Below are 13,732 nucleotides of genomic sequence, written 5' to 3' on the forward strand. Positions count from 1 at the left end.
CTAAGAAGTGTGTTGCTCTCACCAATTTAACTCCCTGCTATGCCTTACACTAACAAAAACTCAAAGCACGGGCTTGAGGCAGCAGGACCCCTTCAGTGCTTGTTGCTCTCTTTGCTTGGCTTCGATGCACACCCCAATCTACACCTGCAGGTTTTGGCTTTACCAAAAAATGGTGATGGTGATTTCCTATTTGACACTAGTCATGGATTTTGATCCAAGAGCCCTATTCTCATCTGTTGAAACAAGACAGAGTTTTGTCTGGCCAGTTTTGCCTTTGCTCAGTTGCAAATTTATATTAAGTATGATTAATGTTTTGTTTTGTTTTGTTTTGTTTTGTTTTGTTTTGTTTTGTTTTGTTTTGTTTTGTTTTGTTTTGTTTTGTTTTGTTTTGAGGAAAGACCTAAGCAGTCAGCTCATCCTTGTTTGCTTCCATTGTTGTGGAAGGCCTTATGCTGTTATATTCTTACGTTTATTATGCTTAAATTAGCACAGTGCAACTGCAAATGTCACATTTCCTTAACAGGAAGAGTTTTTTCCTCCCTTTTCACACTAATTTACCCTTCTATAAATATGTCACAAAACCCTTATTGAAACAAATGCTATTTATATAGCCAATATGACAGTGAATATTGTTTTTAGATTGGTTTTGCCTACAGGCATATCACAATAAATATAGTCAGCTTAAAAATTGATCATACTTGGCCACTCACTGCAAAGGCCCCCTAGAAAATGAGTGGAACATTTATAAACACAATGCATTACTTTAAATAAATATAATGTACTGTAAGACATTAAGAGAGACACATTCAAAGCCAGGCTGGATGGAGCTCTGAGCAACCTTATTTAGCTGTAGATGCCCCTGTTCATTGCATGGAAGTTGGACTAGATGACCATTAAAGATCCCTTCTAACCCAAACAATTCTGTGATTTTGTGATCTCACCTGAGAACTGCAAACATAAACTTAGTCTTGATACTTGTGAATCTATTATGAATCTATGACACCATAATCAAGTCTGAAATAAGAAGGTAAAACTTGTAAGGAGAACATTTTTTAGTTCTGCATGCCTCTCTCTTTTTTATTTTTATTTTTTTTTAATTTGGCAGGCATTTTGATGTCCCCCAAAAATCCAAAAATCCAGGACCAATTTCCCCAGAGTCAGGAAAAAATATTGTCTCTCCTTTTGGTACTGGTGATGTCTATTGACACAAGTTCTCCAATTTTAGGCCATCATCCTATACCTTTACTCCCACCAAGTCTCATCAAAATAGCCATTAAAAAAAAAAAGAGTGTATGTTTAGCAAAGTGCCAGTATGTATTAAGTACTTTGAAGACAGTATTAAGTGTATAGGTGGGGCCTGAAGAAATTGAGTTATTTCTGTCTTTCCTGGACTTCTCTTCAGTCTTGCTGTATTTTCTTGCCCATCAAAACCAGCTTGCTTAATTAGAGTAGAATTCTACACATTTTAGAGTTAGATGAAAATAAAACAACAAATCAAGAATAAAAGATAAAACTTCATGACAGAGATGTGAGCATCTTTTCTGCAACCGATAGGAAAATAGATGGGGAGAACTCCTTGTGGCCTTCTAATATTTGAAAGGAGCATATAAACAGCAGGGGGTACATCTGTTTACTAGTGTGTATAGTGATAGGACAAGGGGGAATGGTTTTAAAACTGAGACAGGGGAGGTTTAAGTTAGATATTAGAAAGAAGTTTTTCACTCAGAGGGTGATGACACACTGGAACAGGTTGCCCAAGGAGGCTGTGGATGCCCCATCCCTGGAGGCATTCAAGGCCAGGCTGGATGTGGCTCTGGGCAGCCTGGGCTGGTGGCTGGTGACCCTACACATAGCATAATCATAAAACTTCATCATAAAACTTGATGATCATTGTGGTCCCTTTCAACTCAGGCCAATCTATGATAATATGATTCTATGATCTAGAAAGATGAAGGATGATCAGTTTTAACTGGCTTTAACTGCACTTCCTTTCTCTCTTCCCCCAGCCAGAACTTAGGGATTCTGGTCAAAAGGATTCAGGTGACTTAGAATGTTGCACATTGGGCTTTTTCAGTAGACATCTTCAAATTTAGAGCCAGAGAAATGAATACATCTTTTATGTAATGATTAGAAATGTTCTCATAGGTAATTGAGAAGCAAATGTAATCAGTCCTGCAGCAGATTTTATTTTGGAGGAGGAAATGATACAAGAATCCAAATTCTTCACATGCCCTCTGCCCACAGACTGAACACTCTGGCTAGTGATTAATTTGCTTCCCGCTGTACCCAGTGTATATATTATCACTAGCCAGAACTTTTCTTACTGAGGTCAAAATATGAATTCTGAAACTAAGGCTGTACTTTGTTACATCCAAATATTTGATAGTCATTCTTTGCTTTTCTGAGGAAGGCAACAGAAGTAAGACATCACAATTCCTGATGCTAAAATCCTCTGAGAGCAACTCCACCAGTTCTTGTTGTGCTCAGTGGGAGCTGCTTGGAGCTGGCTATTCTGCTCAGAAAAAGCAGTATGCATGTTCTGGGAGTGGAGGTTTAGACATGACATTAAAAAAGCATTAAATGCAGTAATCTGTATCACACCACAGTTTTACAGATGACCCGAGGCCCTCTGACACTGGCACGGGGAAGCATCATGCACATGTCTGCAGTGTGGGCGTGTGATGTTTATTTATTTTCAGATGCATGCACACACTGCAGGTTGCCAGATTTTGCTCCTGTTGAAGGCAACCCTTTTGCTGATTTTTGTGGCCCCAGGTGAGAGGACGTTTGAATTTGGATTGCCTTGGTGCTTCAATGATGCACTCAAACTGTCAGGTTTGCCCTCCTCTCTTGTTTTGTTATCACCACACAACATTTCTAGACCAACTTTCACTTTACAGAAAATGAAATCCAAGAGAAAAGAAGAAAAAAGGAAAAAGAACTTGAGCAACAAAATAATTTCACAACTCAGAAGTTTTAGCACTTCATTGTCTCCTCCGCACTCCATATGATACCAATGTAGGCGAACAGTGAGCAAGAGCTATCTATAGAAAGCAGTTTAAACTGTGAATTCTGTTGCACCTCCACTCTGCAGCTCTCCATTAACAAGCTATATTTGTTCAGTTTATTATGCCAGAGGTCCCTGCTCTGATAAAAAGCACCATACATCTTACAAAGGTCCTGGCAGCAAAATATTTATGGAAGGTGTCAGCTCAGGACTGTCCATGGAGCAGCTGGAAGCAACACAACATATTTGCAGAGGGTTCTGTTCCCTTGTTGCACATCTGGGTATTACAGCAACATTAACTGCTGGTCTCAGCCCTCCATAAATGATCTTCCAAGAAATGAACAACTTGGAGGCAGTGGAGGGTGGGAGTGAATGCTGCTCAGAAGACTGGAAAATACATAGCAACTTAAAAATGGATTGGAACTGCCAAACTAACGCACTGAGCTCTAAGAATTAATTACTCATGTACTTTTAGAAGTTATGAAACATGTCTGTCTTTGTCCTTGTGTCTAAATTAGGAATTGCCCATACAGAGAAGCTGCTCAGCATTTAATCATCCTTGCCTTTCACATTGTAGGAGTCAAAGCAGTTCTGCCCGCACTGAGGGTAAGCCGTATGGCATGCCATTAGGTTCCTGCTCGGGGTTAAGTTACTTCTGTATGTTACATCTTCTGCCCATGATTCATCCCATCAACTGCCATGTAAACAAGAGGAAATGTCAGATTACGATTTTTTTCCTAAGCACTCCATCATATGGGGAAAAAAGGTCATAATGTGTATTCAATTACTCTAAATGCTGTGTTAATTTCAAGAGAGAGATAGCTCAAAGATTTTCATATGAAAGCATCGTCATCAAAATTGCTGAATCCTTAAGAGGCACTCTCTGAGACCCAAGCACCCTCTGTCCCTCAAAAAAGGTGGCTTGGAAAGAAGCCCAAAAGAAAGGCACATAAATGTTATTCATCATAAGAGTGAACAGCCATTGGGGAACTTTGCAAGGGTTGAGCTTCTCTCCACTCTGCAACAAACGTATTTTTTTACAGATATATTGGGAAACCAAGTGTATAACTGAATGGAATGAGAAAGCAAAATACTAAGTCATATAGTGATCATAAGAGTTTTTGGCAGTTCCAGACTCATCAAAACAATAGTTCTCAAAATCTTATTGAAAATATATTACATAGGACTTCAGAATGCAATTTAACATTTTTATATAGCTTGATGGCTTTCAGGATGTCTGATTTCTTCTCTCTCAAGCACATTACTGCTCACACTTTTTTTTCCTTTTAACTCTCTTTTCACTTCACTTTTAACTTGGTCTTCCTCCAGACTCATTCCTGGCCCACTCCTGCACACGCTGCCAAGGTCAGTGCTTGCTGAGTCACAGCAGCGCTGTGCATTCCGACATTTGCAGGAACAAGCACTTGTGACTGGAACAGGCAGAGACCCTTACCTGCCAACCTCCACAAAGCACCATGTAAAACATTGCCCAGTTTAATAACAATAGCAATAGCCACTCTGAAATCTGCTGTTATGCCTGGACAAGGTGTAAGAGCATCTGTGGACACGGTGTGAACATCACTGTCTCTTCAGCAGGCACACAGCAGTCTCTGAAGCCAAGATTAAGCCGTAAGCCAGGACAGCAGATGAAATGTTGTGGTGCCAAAAAGAAGTCTGACTTTGACAGCAAGTGAAGGATTCTTCAAGTAATTTTTGTCTCCTTCCTCTGTTTAGATGGAGAAACTCCTATTGTGTTTCAGCCGACAAATGCAACTGAAAAGACGCAGCTCATAGGGGACAGCCATCGGAGCTACCGCACAGACTCCTAGAGCCGGCACACACAGCCTGGTGGTGCTTCCCAGAGAGTGTCACAGCAAGGAAAAACGTGTGACAAGCTCTGCAGCCTGTTCCTGTAACTAACCAAGAGTAACCTCAGAGTAATTTCCTGTCAAGGCAGAATCTCCCTCTAGGCCACTGCAAGTAGTTTCTGGTCTACTCTCTGCAAAGAGATGCCTACAGCCAGTGCAGAGATCTCACTGGTTCAGACTGCCCTTTTGGCACCATCTTCCCTCTGCAATGCTCACTTCGGTGCAACTGCTTTTCTCCCCAGCCCTCAGCTGGTGTTTCACCTCCCAGACATGGTCTGGAGCCCTCTCCAGACACACCAGTCCCATCTCTCTATGCCCTGGGGAAGATTTCCCTCAAAGGAAAATCAGTGGCAAGGCTGGAGGGGCTTCTGCAAAGTGGAAGCACTCTCTGGAAAGCAGGCAACACCTTAGTGATATCAGCCCAATTCTGGCAACTGGAAATCTGAGCCAAGGTGATGTGCTCCAGGGTCATTTAGGTGGTGGTAACACAGCAGATGACTCCAAACCCAGAAGCATCAACCAGAATGATACGCATGTAGGCTCCGTGTTCTCCTGCACATGTGCAGACCATGCCTGTACAAGCTGCAAACACCCCAGGGAGAGAGTTGCTGGCCCTGGGCTCTCATATCCCCACCACCATCACAAAGCTTTCCCATTCCTGCATGGATAGGTCTGCTGCTCATGCCATGCAGCCTCAGCTTTTCCATTTGCAGCTGCAGTGTGCTGGAAGTTGATACTCAGCCAAGAGCTTTTTGCGGCCTTGCTCACTGCATGGTGCCCTGGCCACTGTCCACACCACCCTGCTGGCACTGGGATGGCATCCATGCCACGTGTGCTGCCTTGTGGGACAGTGAGGACTTGGAAGGGCAGAGGAGCAAGCATCCTCCTCGCAGTGCTTGTCCTTAGGTGAGCCTGGGTCCTCCTCTCCGCCCCAGCACAGGGGCTTTAAGAACATATTGCATGGCTTTAAATAAAGAAGTAGGGATGAGAAGCACACTGACAGTGATATCCTTGAGTACACAAAACACTCAGTTTTGAGCAAAAATGTGATGCCTGTGCTTTTTTGAAGAATGAATCAGGTGTATACCACTATGCAAATCAGTGGAATTACATGTGGGTACAGCTAAAGCAAGCATAGAGAAATGAGACCCCTAATTTGTAAGAGATAAAGAAGAAACTCTGAGATCTTAAACTTAGAACTTCACTCATTTAACACAGTAGTTTAAGGCTTAGACAGATGAATTTCATTTTATTGATCATGTTACATCAATCACTGTCAGTTCTCTACATTTGCTATTTTTGTTCCTCTAATCACAGTGCTGTGGCCCAAAGGGGGAAGTAATGTACCACTAAATATAGAGACCAGTCAACGTACAGCTAGTCAAAAATCTTATTCTCTTCTTTAAAATTGGATTCTGTGGTTGTGAAACATTATTGTCTTCCTTCTATTCTCACCTTTCACATCAAATGTCATTTAGTGGCAGCTAAATTTATGAGAAAAGAGTGTGTTTCATAGCACTAGCAATCACTCCAAGTCAAGAAGCACTACTTTCAACATTTCTTTAAAATTCCCACAATGCATGGATATTTAAAAATCCATCAACTCTAGTTCAGAGTACATGTCTGTTCTCCAGGCATGGGCACTGGGGCACCTGATGCTCACATTGTCCTGAAGGAAATCTTCTACCTGTGAAGTCCCTCGTCCTGCTCCCATGGAAGCAGCCTTGGTTTCACCAACAGCCACAGATCAGGCCTGAAGCCAAGAAAAGAGGGGTAAATCCCAGATTAGTAAAAGCATTTTGACAATTTTATTCACACACAACACCCTTGATAGCCCTCAGGACCCCAGTGTATGTGCCAGATCCCAAGTTTACTGAAATCAAGGAAATGATTTCCATGGGCTGGAGAAGTACCGTAAGTCATGTGATTCTCATTCACTCTTTCTATGTAAGAGATTTTGCTTGGGAAAGATTTGTGACTCTAACTTGCAGAGTGATGCAAATACAAGCGAGCTGCTACATGTTTGCAAAGCCCTTTTACTGACATGAGGATCTGAACAGAAGAACCACAAAATGTATTTTCTAAGACAGCCAAAAACCCCAAACAAACCATTGGCTGAGCCTCTGAGTTGGTTCCTCTGGATTTATAGCTTGAAAACCTGAACCCACTGTTTGACTTCAAAAAGACAAGGTGGATTTCAGGGTAGCAGAGCGTTTGCCACTCTCCCTGCTGTCGGGATCGGCCGTTTTGAGGACATGTGGAGAAAGGATGAATAAGGATTTCAGGATTCAGCTGTTCAATGTGGGTTCACTTGTTTTGCTTTTCAAAAAAGCTGCTAAAGGGAACACAGCTGTGCTTACATGACCTGTTCCTATGTAAAATTCAGTCACACACCCATTAATTTTCTCAAAATGTACAGTTCCTCAATTTTTTTGTTCTATTGTGCTGCTTTTCTTTGGATGTAAAGTGCAATGTATTCCAACCTACCTTTCCTGTCAAAGCCTCTGACTAATAAAGCTTGCACATACAAATTGCAGCATTCCTTTACTTTTCCAAACCATCAACCACTTCACTGCAGTAACTGATGAAGCAACCTTTGAGTCTGCTGTCTGAAAGGAAGACCTTGCAACCTGACAAGCTGCAGCTCAGGATTTCCCTGAAAAGGAACAGGGTCTTGAGTCTTGGATTGCAGCAGATCTATGTAAAGCAGCCAGGGGTGTAGCCACACACTGCAAAAGCGTCCTTTACACAATGCAGGATGCTTGTCTAAAAGTTCAGCAGGGGGTTGAAGTGATGCAATGCAACAGCTGTGCTGGCATAAGGGCCCATCTGGAAAGATTACCACCAGCACAGGGTCCATGCTGCTGCTTGAGACTGTGGCAGAGCTCCTGTAGCACCCTGGGGCAGGGAGCTCAACTGGGGCTTCTGCATCTGTCCAAGAACCAGCACAGAGTGACAGATAACCTGGGCCTGGAACAGGACAGGAGCGCTTCCCACTAATATGGTATCCAGCCTCTGTGACCACAGAAGCTCAAGCATTTGAAAAATAGATGAGGAGCAGCAGCTTTGTTTGGAGGTATTCTATAAGATCTCATCCTTTTGAGTGCTTGAGTATTAACGCATACCCAGATTCACTCAAAATGCAGAATGGAAGAAATCTTAGCGGGTTTAGGACTAACATCAACAAAATGTAATAGAATACTGGCAGGAAGGTTAAACTTCTACTGCCTGACCACAAACATCCGCCTCTAATGTTGTGGGCCATTTCTTTCAGAGCAGTCCTTGTGCAGTAAACCCCTCTGCTTAATCCAAGACACATCAAACATTAGTGCATTCCATTTCATTTCATTGCTTTCATTGCTTTTTTTTTTCTTCCCTAAGGATTAATACCTACAATGTGGGGATGATTTCAGGCTTTTGTTTTTTTTTTTAATTGCATTTTTGCTTTTTTTTTTTTTTTTTTTTAATAAATAAAATCATTTTTTTAAATATATGGATATGTGCAGAACTTAGGAAATGCTGTCCCTGGTCAGGCACCACGTGCAGCCACACCAGTGGCTGTTTGCAGGACATGTCCAGAGAGGGGCACTGAAGGTATCTGCAGCACAAGTTTTATGGGGAACAATTAAGGGAGCTGGGATTGTTCATTCTGGAGAAGGGGAGGCTTAGAGGAGACCTCATTGCTCTCTACAAGTGCCTGAAGGGAGACTGGGGAGATGGCAGGTCAGCCTCTTCTTCCACATAACAGCATTAGGATGAGAGGTAACGGCCTTCAGTTGCATCTGGGGAGGTTCAGGTTGGATATTAGTAACAAATCATTCTCAGAAAGTGGCAGTGCATTGGCACAGGCTGCCCATGGGACTGGTGGCATCACTGTCCCTGGAGGTGCTCAAGAGACACATAGATGTGGCACTGAGGGACATGTTTAGAGGGTATGGTGGGGATGGGCTGATGGTTGGACTAGATGATCTTAAGGTCTTTTCCAACTTTAACGGTTCTGAGAGGTGGGCAGGGTGTCACCATGCACTGGGGGGCACCTGACTGAATATGGAACCAATGTCTTACTGCATGGAAACACCAAGGTTCCACACAGTCAGAATGTATGGGGCAGAGGAGGTTCTGAGAAAACGTGAAACTTCAACGTCCACTTCAACATCCTGATTAACTGGGACAATGCCAACAGATGTTCTCAGAGCAAGCCATTACTTGCCTTGGGAGTGTTTGTGGTCAACTGGAGCAAGCACACCTCTGGTTTCCCAGTGCTGCCAGAGCGTCACAGCAAGCCTTTGGGAGGCTGGGTTTACAGTGCGGGCGGGTCTGTCAGAGAAAAACAAAGAACCGGCAGTACCTGAAAGAGTAATTAGTTAGAAGCACTTTTTCGGGTGAGCCGACAACCGTGGTGTAGGAGGAACAGCGCCCGGCCTCATATACTGTGAGGGAGGAAAAAAGTATTTCGTCTCCTTCGAGCCGGAATCGAACCAGCGACCTAAGGATTTCCGCAGGGAGCACCACTACAGTCCTCCGCTCTACCAGCTGAGCTATCGAAGGGACTTGGCGGTTGGCGCTCCAGCACAATCTATCAACGTACTTAGCGGCGGTCCAGAGGCGCATGCGTAGTACCCCAAGATTCTGTTGAGGGAACTGGCTGCACCCTGCGCTCGTGGTGCGGTGGGGCAGCTGGCGGGAGCGCGAGGAGATGCGGCGCGTGCCGAGGCTACACAGAGGAGGTCGTGGAGAAGGAAGGCGGCGGCCCAAGCGTCCGGGGTTGGTGGGCTCTAGGATGCAGTGGGGAAGAGCCCTAAACATGCCGGGCCAGTGGCGCAATGGATAACGCGTCTGACTACGGATCAGAAGATTGTAGGTTCGACTCCTGCCTGGCTCGTTGTTTTCTTTTCCTCTCCCTGATTTGCACACATAGTAGAGCGGGTTTCTTTTATCACGAACTCTTTTCTTAGTACCGGTGCGCGCCCAGCGGAGAACTGTCTCCCAAGACCCTCTAGCGCAGCCACCGGCAGCCGCGTTCTGGTACTTCCCAATTTGGGAGTTGTGTCTTTAAGTGGAAAAAAATAGGTTCTTTTTTGTGTCTTTTTTATTGTGTCAAACGGCGCTGTGCTCCCAACATCACACAAGCAAGGAAGGTTTTGCTGCCAATTCGGAGGAGACCGCCGAAGGCTCAGCATCTGTTCCGCAGTCACCTGGTCACAAAGCAGATGCAATGCAATAAGCAGCGGCAAAACAAAGCGAGCCAGGCAGGAGTCGAACCTACAATCTTCTGATCCGTAGTCAGACGCGTTATCCATTGCGCCACTGGCCCCGCACAAGAAACCGTCCCCAGCCGCCACACCCTCAGCGAACTGCTGGCTTAGCCCCAGCATTACGGCGGTACGCAGCGGCGCCAGGTCGTACTCTGCGCCCCGCGCAGTGCCGCGAACGGCAACAGAGGCGTGAGAACCGCGTGGCACCGTCAACCCACCCCTCTGGCACGCGCACATCTGCCAGCAATGAGAGGCACCCTCGCCGTGCGCATGCGCCGACCCGCTGCCTGCAGAATGCGCATGGTCAGCACGACGCGCAGGGAGGGGCGGGACGTTGTGCGGCCGCGGACCACTGTTACGTAGGTCCCTTCGATAGCTCAGCTGGTAGAGCGGAGGACTGTAGTGGTGTTCCCTGCGGGAATCCTTAGGTCGCTGGTTCGATTCCGGCTCGAAGGAGACGATAATATTTTTTGTCCTACTTTTTGGGGAGAGTTTGAGAGTTTTGTAATTCTTGCATTCCCACAGCTGTTACCCGCCAGAAGCTGACCGCAGTTTAAAAGGGCCTTGCTCCAGGCCAGCCGAGAGCTTGCTCCCTGCCAGGGATCCATTATACACGTGGTAGTGTGCTTGCTTGGCATGTGCTGAATAATAAAGCACTCATATTCTGCTTTTTTTTTTTCTTCCTGTCTTATGTTCTATTATATTGCTGTCCTTTACCCTCTTTTCCTTCATGTCTTCTCATTACAGGTGCTACAAGTGTGCAGAAGAATACACTTGACAAGCCACTTCCTGGCTGAGAAAGAGGACGTCTGAGTGTCTGCATTGTAGGGGAAGAAAGGCAGTTTTCTCCTTCAAAAGAACCTGGAATGAATGTTCTCCACGTGAGAGAGTGCTTTTCAGATACAAGTGCAAAGAAGGCCTGCTACCTGTGGAAATAAGAAAGGCAGGAAAATTGTCAGTCAGCAGACAAACAGATCAAGCTCAGCCAGAGTCAAACCTCCAGGCTTGTAGTATGAAGTTAAACACTGTATGCGTTGAACCACTGGCCCGAGATGAGGACTCTGTTAATTAGTACATTTTTAGGTACTCATATTTTTAGGTGTACTTTTTTATGTACACACATCTCCTTTTCCTTACAGCATGATGCAAGTACACACCTCTTAAGAAGAACCTAGGAGGAAAGCAGAGCAACAGGGGCATCTGGAAAGCAGAGAATGAGGGGAGACATCCATTTCCTTCAGTGTCCATCATCTTACACACCAGCACACACCAACAGTCAAATCTCAATTTACAATCCAAAACATTCCTTTGCTACTCTCCAGTGTGTGACAGGGCACCAATTCCACCTTGGCCCATAAGAGCAGGTTTTCATGATTAAGATTCACCTTTTTTTGTACATAAATATCTTTGCCCCTTATTTCCTTCAGAAGTTCATACAAACTCTTGCATTCCTTTTTACTCATTTGGCACTTCCTCTTGTTCCTGTTTCTAAGATGTAGTGCACAAAATAAAAGCACACTCAGAATCTCATCTCTTCTACATCTTGCAAGCTGGCCAGTTTGAGGCCAGACGCTTTTTCTCTCCTACCCAAGAAATATAGATACAAATGCTTTTCTGTGTAACTGTACGTTACCTGTAATGAAGTGCAAGATGGGGGAAGATAAATAAATAAATGTTCATTGGAATGAAAGCCAGGACAGAAAAACAAAGAGGAAATGAGCACCCCCACACCTCAAAAAAAAAAAAAAAACCAAAAAAAAAAAACAAACAACCAGAAAAGAAGTATGCATTGAATGTATTGACCTCAGGACTTGCAAAAGAAAGAGGTTGAGGAACTGGCACAGGCTGTCCAGGGTGGTGGTGGAGTCACTGTCGCTGGAGGTGTTAAGAAACATGTAGATGTGGCGTTCACAAACATGGTCAGTGGGTGTGGTGGGGATGGGTTGATGGTTGGACTCAATGCTTTAAGAGGCCTTTTCCAACCTTAAGGATTCTGTGATGATTTTAGCCTCTCGAGCTATGTCCCTATTAAATTAATGTATTAATATAATTGTTTGGCTCAGCTTTCCAGATGTCTAGGATGTGCTTGTGTTTAAATAACTGCATATCTAGTGTTGGGATAGTAGAGAAGTTTAGTAAGCACGTCATTTAGGTATCTGAGTGGGAAAGGACCAGTGGCAGAAGGCAGCTTGCACGACCAGCCAGTACTGGGCTGGATGCTCCTCTTGGTCTGGCAGAGAAAAAATAATAATAATAAATGAAATATATTAAAAAAAATAAAAAATAAAAAATTCCAACGAGCCAGGCAGGAGTCGAACCTACAATCTTCTGATCCGTAGTCAGACGCGTTATCCATTGCGCCACTGGCCCCGGGCGCCGGCGACGGCACGGGCCGTGTTGGGTCGCAGGGCGGGGCGAGGCGCTGCAATAAGTGGCCTCGGGGTCCCTGTGTCCCCGTCATTGAGGGGAGAGTGATGTTCGCTAGTTCGGGGTGGAGAGAGCCCAGGGAGAAAGATAGGGATCCCCTCGGAGTTTAATAACATTTTGGACTTCTAGGAGCTAGAAGAACTGAAAGACTTCTAGAACTTCTAGGGGACACTTTCTGCCTGCAGCAGTAGCAGACTGGGTGTGGGTGAGCTGTTGGCAGCCCTCCTGTGACAGCTTCTGGGTGCTCTTTGGTTACTTTCTCTACAGCTGTCCAAGGCTGACATAAACAGGCCTGTTCTGGAGAGCCCAGCTGCTGAAAGCAGGCTCTGTGTGGTGTTTAGCTTTAGCTTAATTAGGCAAATAGTTAGCAAGCGCTGGACATTTTGGAACATGGTAAGACATGAATGGCTCTTCTTTCCATTCCGTAGGAGAAGGGTGAGATTCACACCATCTACTGCCAGGGAAAGTGCCAGTAGCTGCTGGAGACAGACATTAGTCAGCACAGCCCTCTGTGAACACACATGGCTGCTGTCCCTCCCTCAGCAGTGGTGGTTTTGTCAGGTTGCTGCCATGAGCAGAGAGCCGTGAGCATTGTGTTGCTGTGCTTTGCATGGTGCCACAGCAAAGTTAGAGCAAGTCCCTAGCCTAGTTGATAAGAACAAGCTGGTTTAGTTTCATCCTTCACTTTGGATAGTTCCTGAACAGGCTCTGGTGTAGGGACGTGGTTTTGGTTGCAAACATTGCTCTGGACTGTGAGTGAACATGAATGTAGGCACTCTGCTCAGCCACGAGTCCTGTCCTTATGTTGGACACACAAAAAGATGGTGAGAAGATCTAGTTTCTCTGAAGAAAAGGCTTGACTTGCTTATGAATGCTCCTTCAAGTTATGGACCGTCTTGTGTGATACCAAACATACTATGTTCTGGATAGCAAAGAGGGCAGGCCACTCTAGCACTTTCTTGATTCAGAGTAGAAGATATTGCTTCACCTCCACTGCACAAAGCCTCACAACTCAGCTTGTCCCCGCTCTAGTTGTCTGTGGACACTTCCAGCATCTGAGTCAATTTGATAATTTAGCAAAGTGCATAATTTCCCACAGGCAAGAGAGGTGAATCAGCTCATTTGGTGCAAACAGGAGGACCACACCTTGCAGCCAGTGGTGGTGCAAAGAAGGA

General features: G+C 44.8%; 1 protein-coding gene and 5 non-coding genes across 6 annotated transcripts in view; 3 read left to right on the forward strand and 3 right to left on the reverse strand.

The window, feature by feature from the left end:
* DNAJC5B (DnaJ heat shock protein family (Hsp40) member C5 beta) overlaps nucleotides 1-5,282 on the forward strand; it is a 30,010-nt gene extending 24,728 nt beyond the window's left edge. The window contains exon 5 of the mRNA XM_052704006.1: nucleotides 4,742-5,282. Coding sequence (XP_052559966.1) covers nucleotides 4,742-4,836 — 95 coding nt within the window. The 3' untranslated portion in view covers nucleotides 4,837-5,282. The remainder of the gene's footprint in view (nucleotides 1-4,741) is intronic.
* Nucleotides 5,283-9,333: 4,051 nt separating this feature from the next.
* On the reverse strand, nucleotides 9,334-9,423 carry TRNAY-GUA (transfer RNA tyrosine (anticodon GUA)). The gene is given in 2 exon segments: nucleotides 9,334-9,369; nucleotides 9,387-9,423. It is a non-coding gene; the product is annotated as a tRNA-Tyr (tRNA).
* Nucleotides 9,424-9,684: 261 nt separating this feature from the next.
* Nucleotides 9,685-9,757, forward strand: TRNAR-ACG (transfer RNA arginine (anticodon ACG)). Its single transcript has one exon. It is a non-coding gene; the product is annotated as a tRNA-Arg (tRNA).
* A 359-nt stretch (nucleotides 9,758-10,116) lies between these two features.
* TRNAR-ACG (transfer RNA arginine (anticodon ACG)) lies at nucleotides 10,117-10,189 on the reverse strand. The gene has a single exon. It is a non-coding gene; the product is annotated as a tRNA-Arg (tRNA).
* A 307-nt stretch (nucleotides 10,190-10,496) lies between these two features.
* TRNAY-GUA (transfer RNA tyrosine (anticodon GUA)) lies at nucleotides 10,497-10,586 on the forward strand. Its single transcript is given in 2 exon segments — nucleotides 10,497-10,533; nucleotides 10,551-10,586. It is a non-coding gene; the product is annotated as a tRNA-Tyr (tRNA).
* A 1,841-nt stretch (nucleotides 10,587-12,427) lies between these two features.
* TRNAR-ACG (transfer RNA arginine (anticodon ACG)) lies at nucleotides 12,428-12,500 on the reverse strand. Its single transcript has one exon. It is a non-coding gene; the product is annotated as a tRNA-Arg (tRNA).
* Nucleotides 12,501-13,732: the final 1,232 nt, after the last annotated feature.

The sequence above is a fragment of the Tympanuchus pallidicinctus genome, unplaced genomic scaffold, assembly GCF_026119805.1.
Source record: "Tympanuchus pallidicinctus isolate F22 unplaced genomic scaffold, pur_lepc_1.0 scaffold5, whole genome shotgun sequence".
In the NCBI taxonomy this organism is placed as follows: domain Eukaryota; kingdom Metazoa; phylum Chordata; class Aves; order Galliformes; family Phasianidae; genus Tympanuchus; species Tympanuchus pallidicinctus.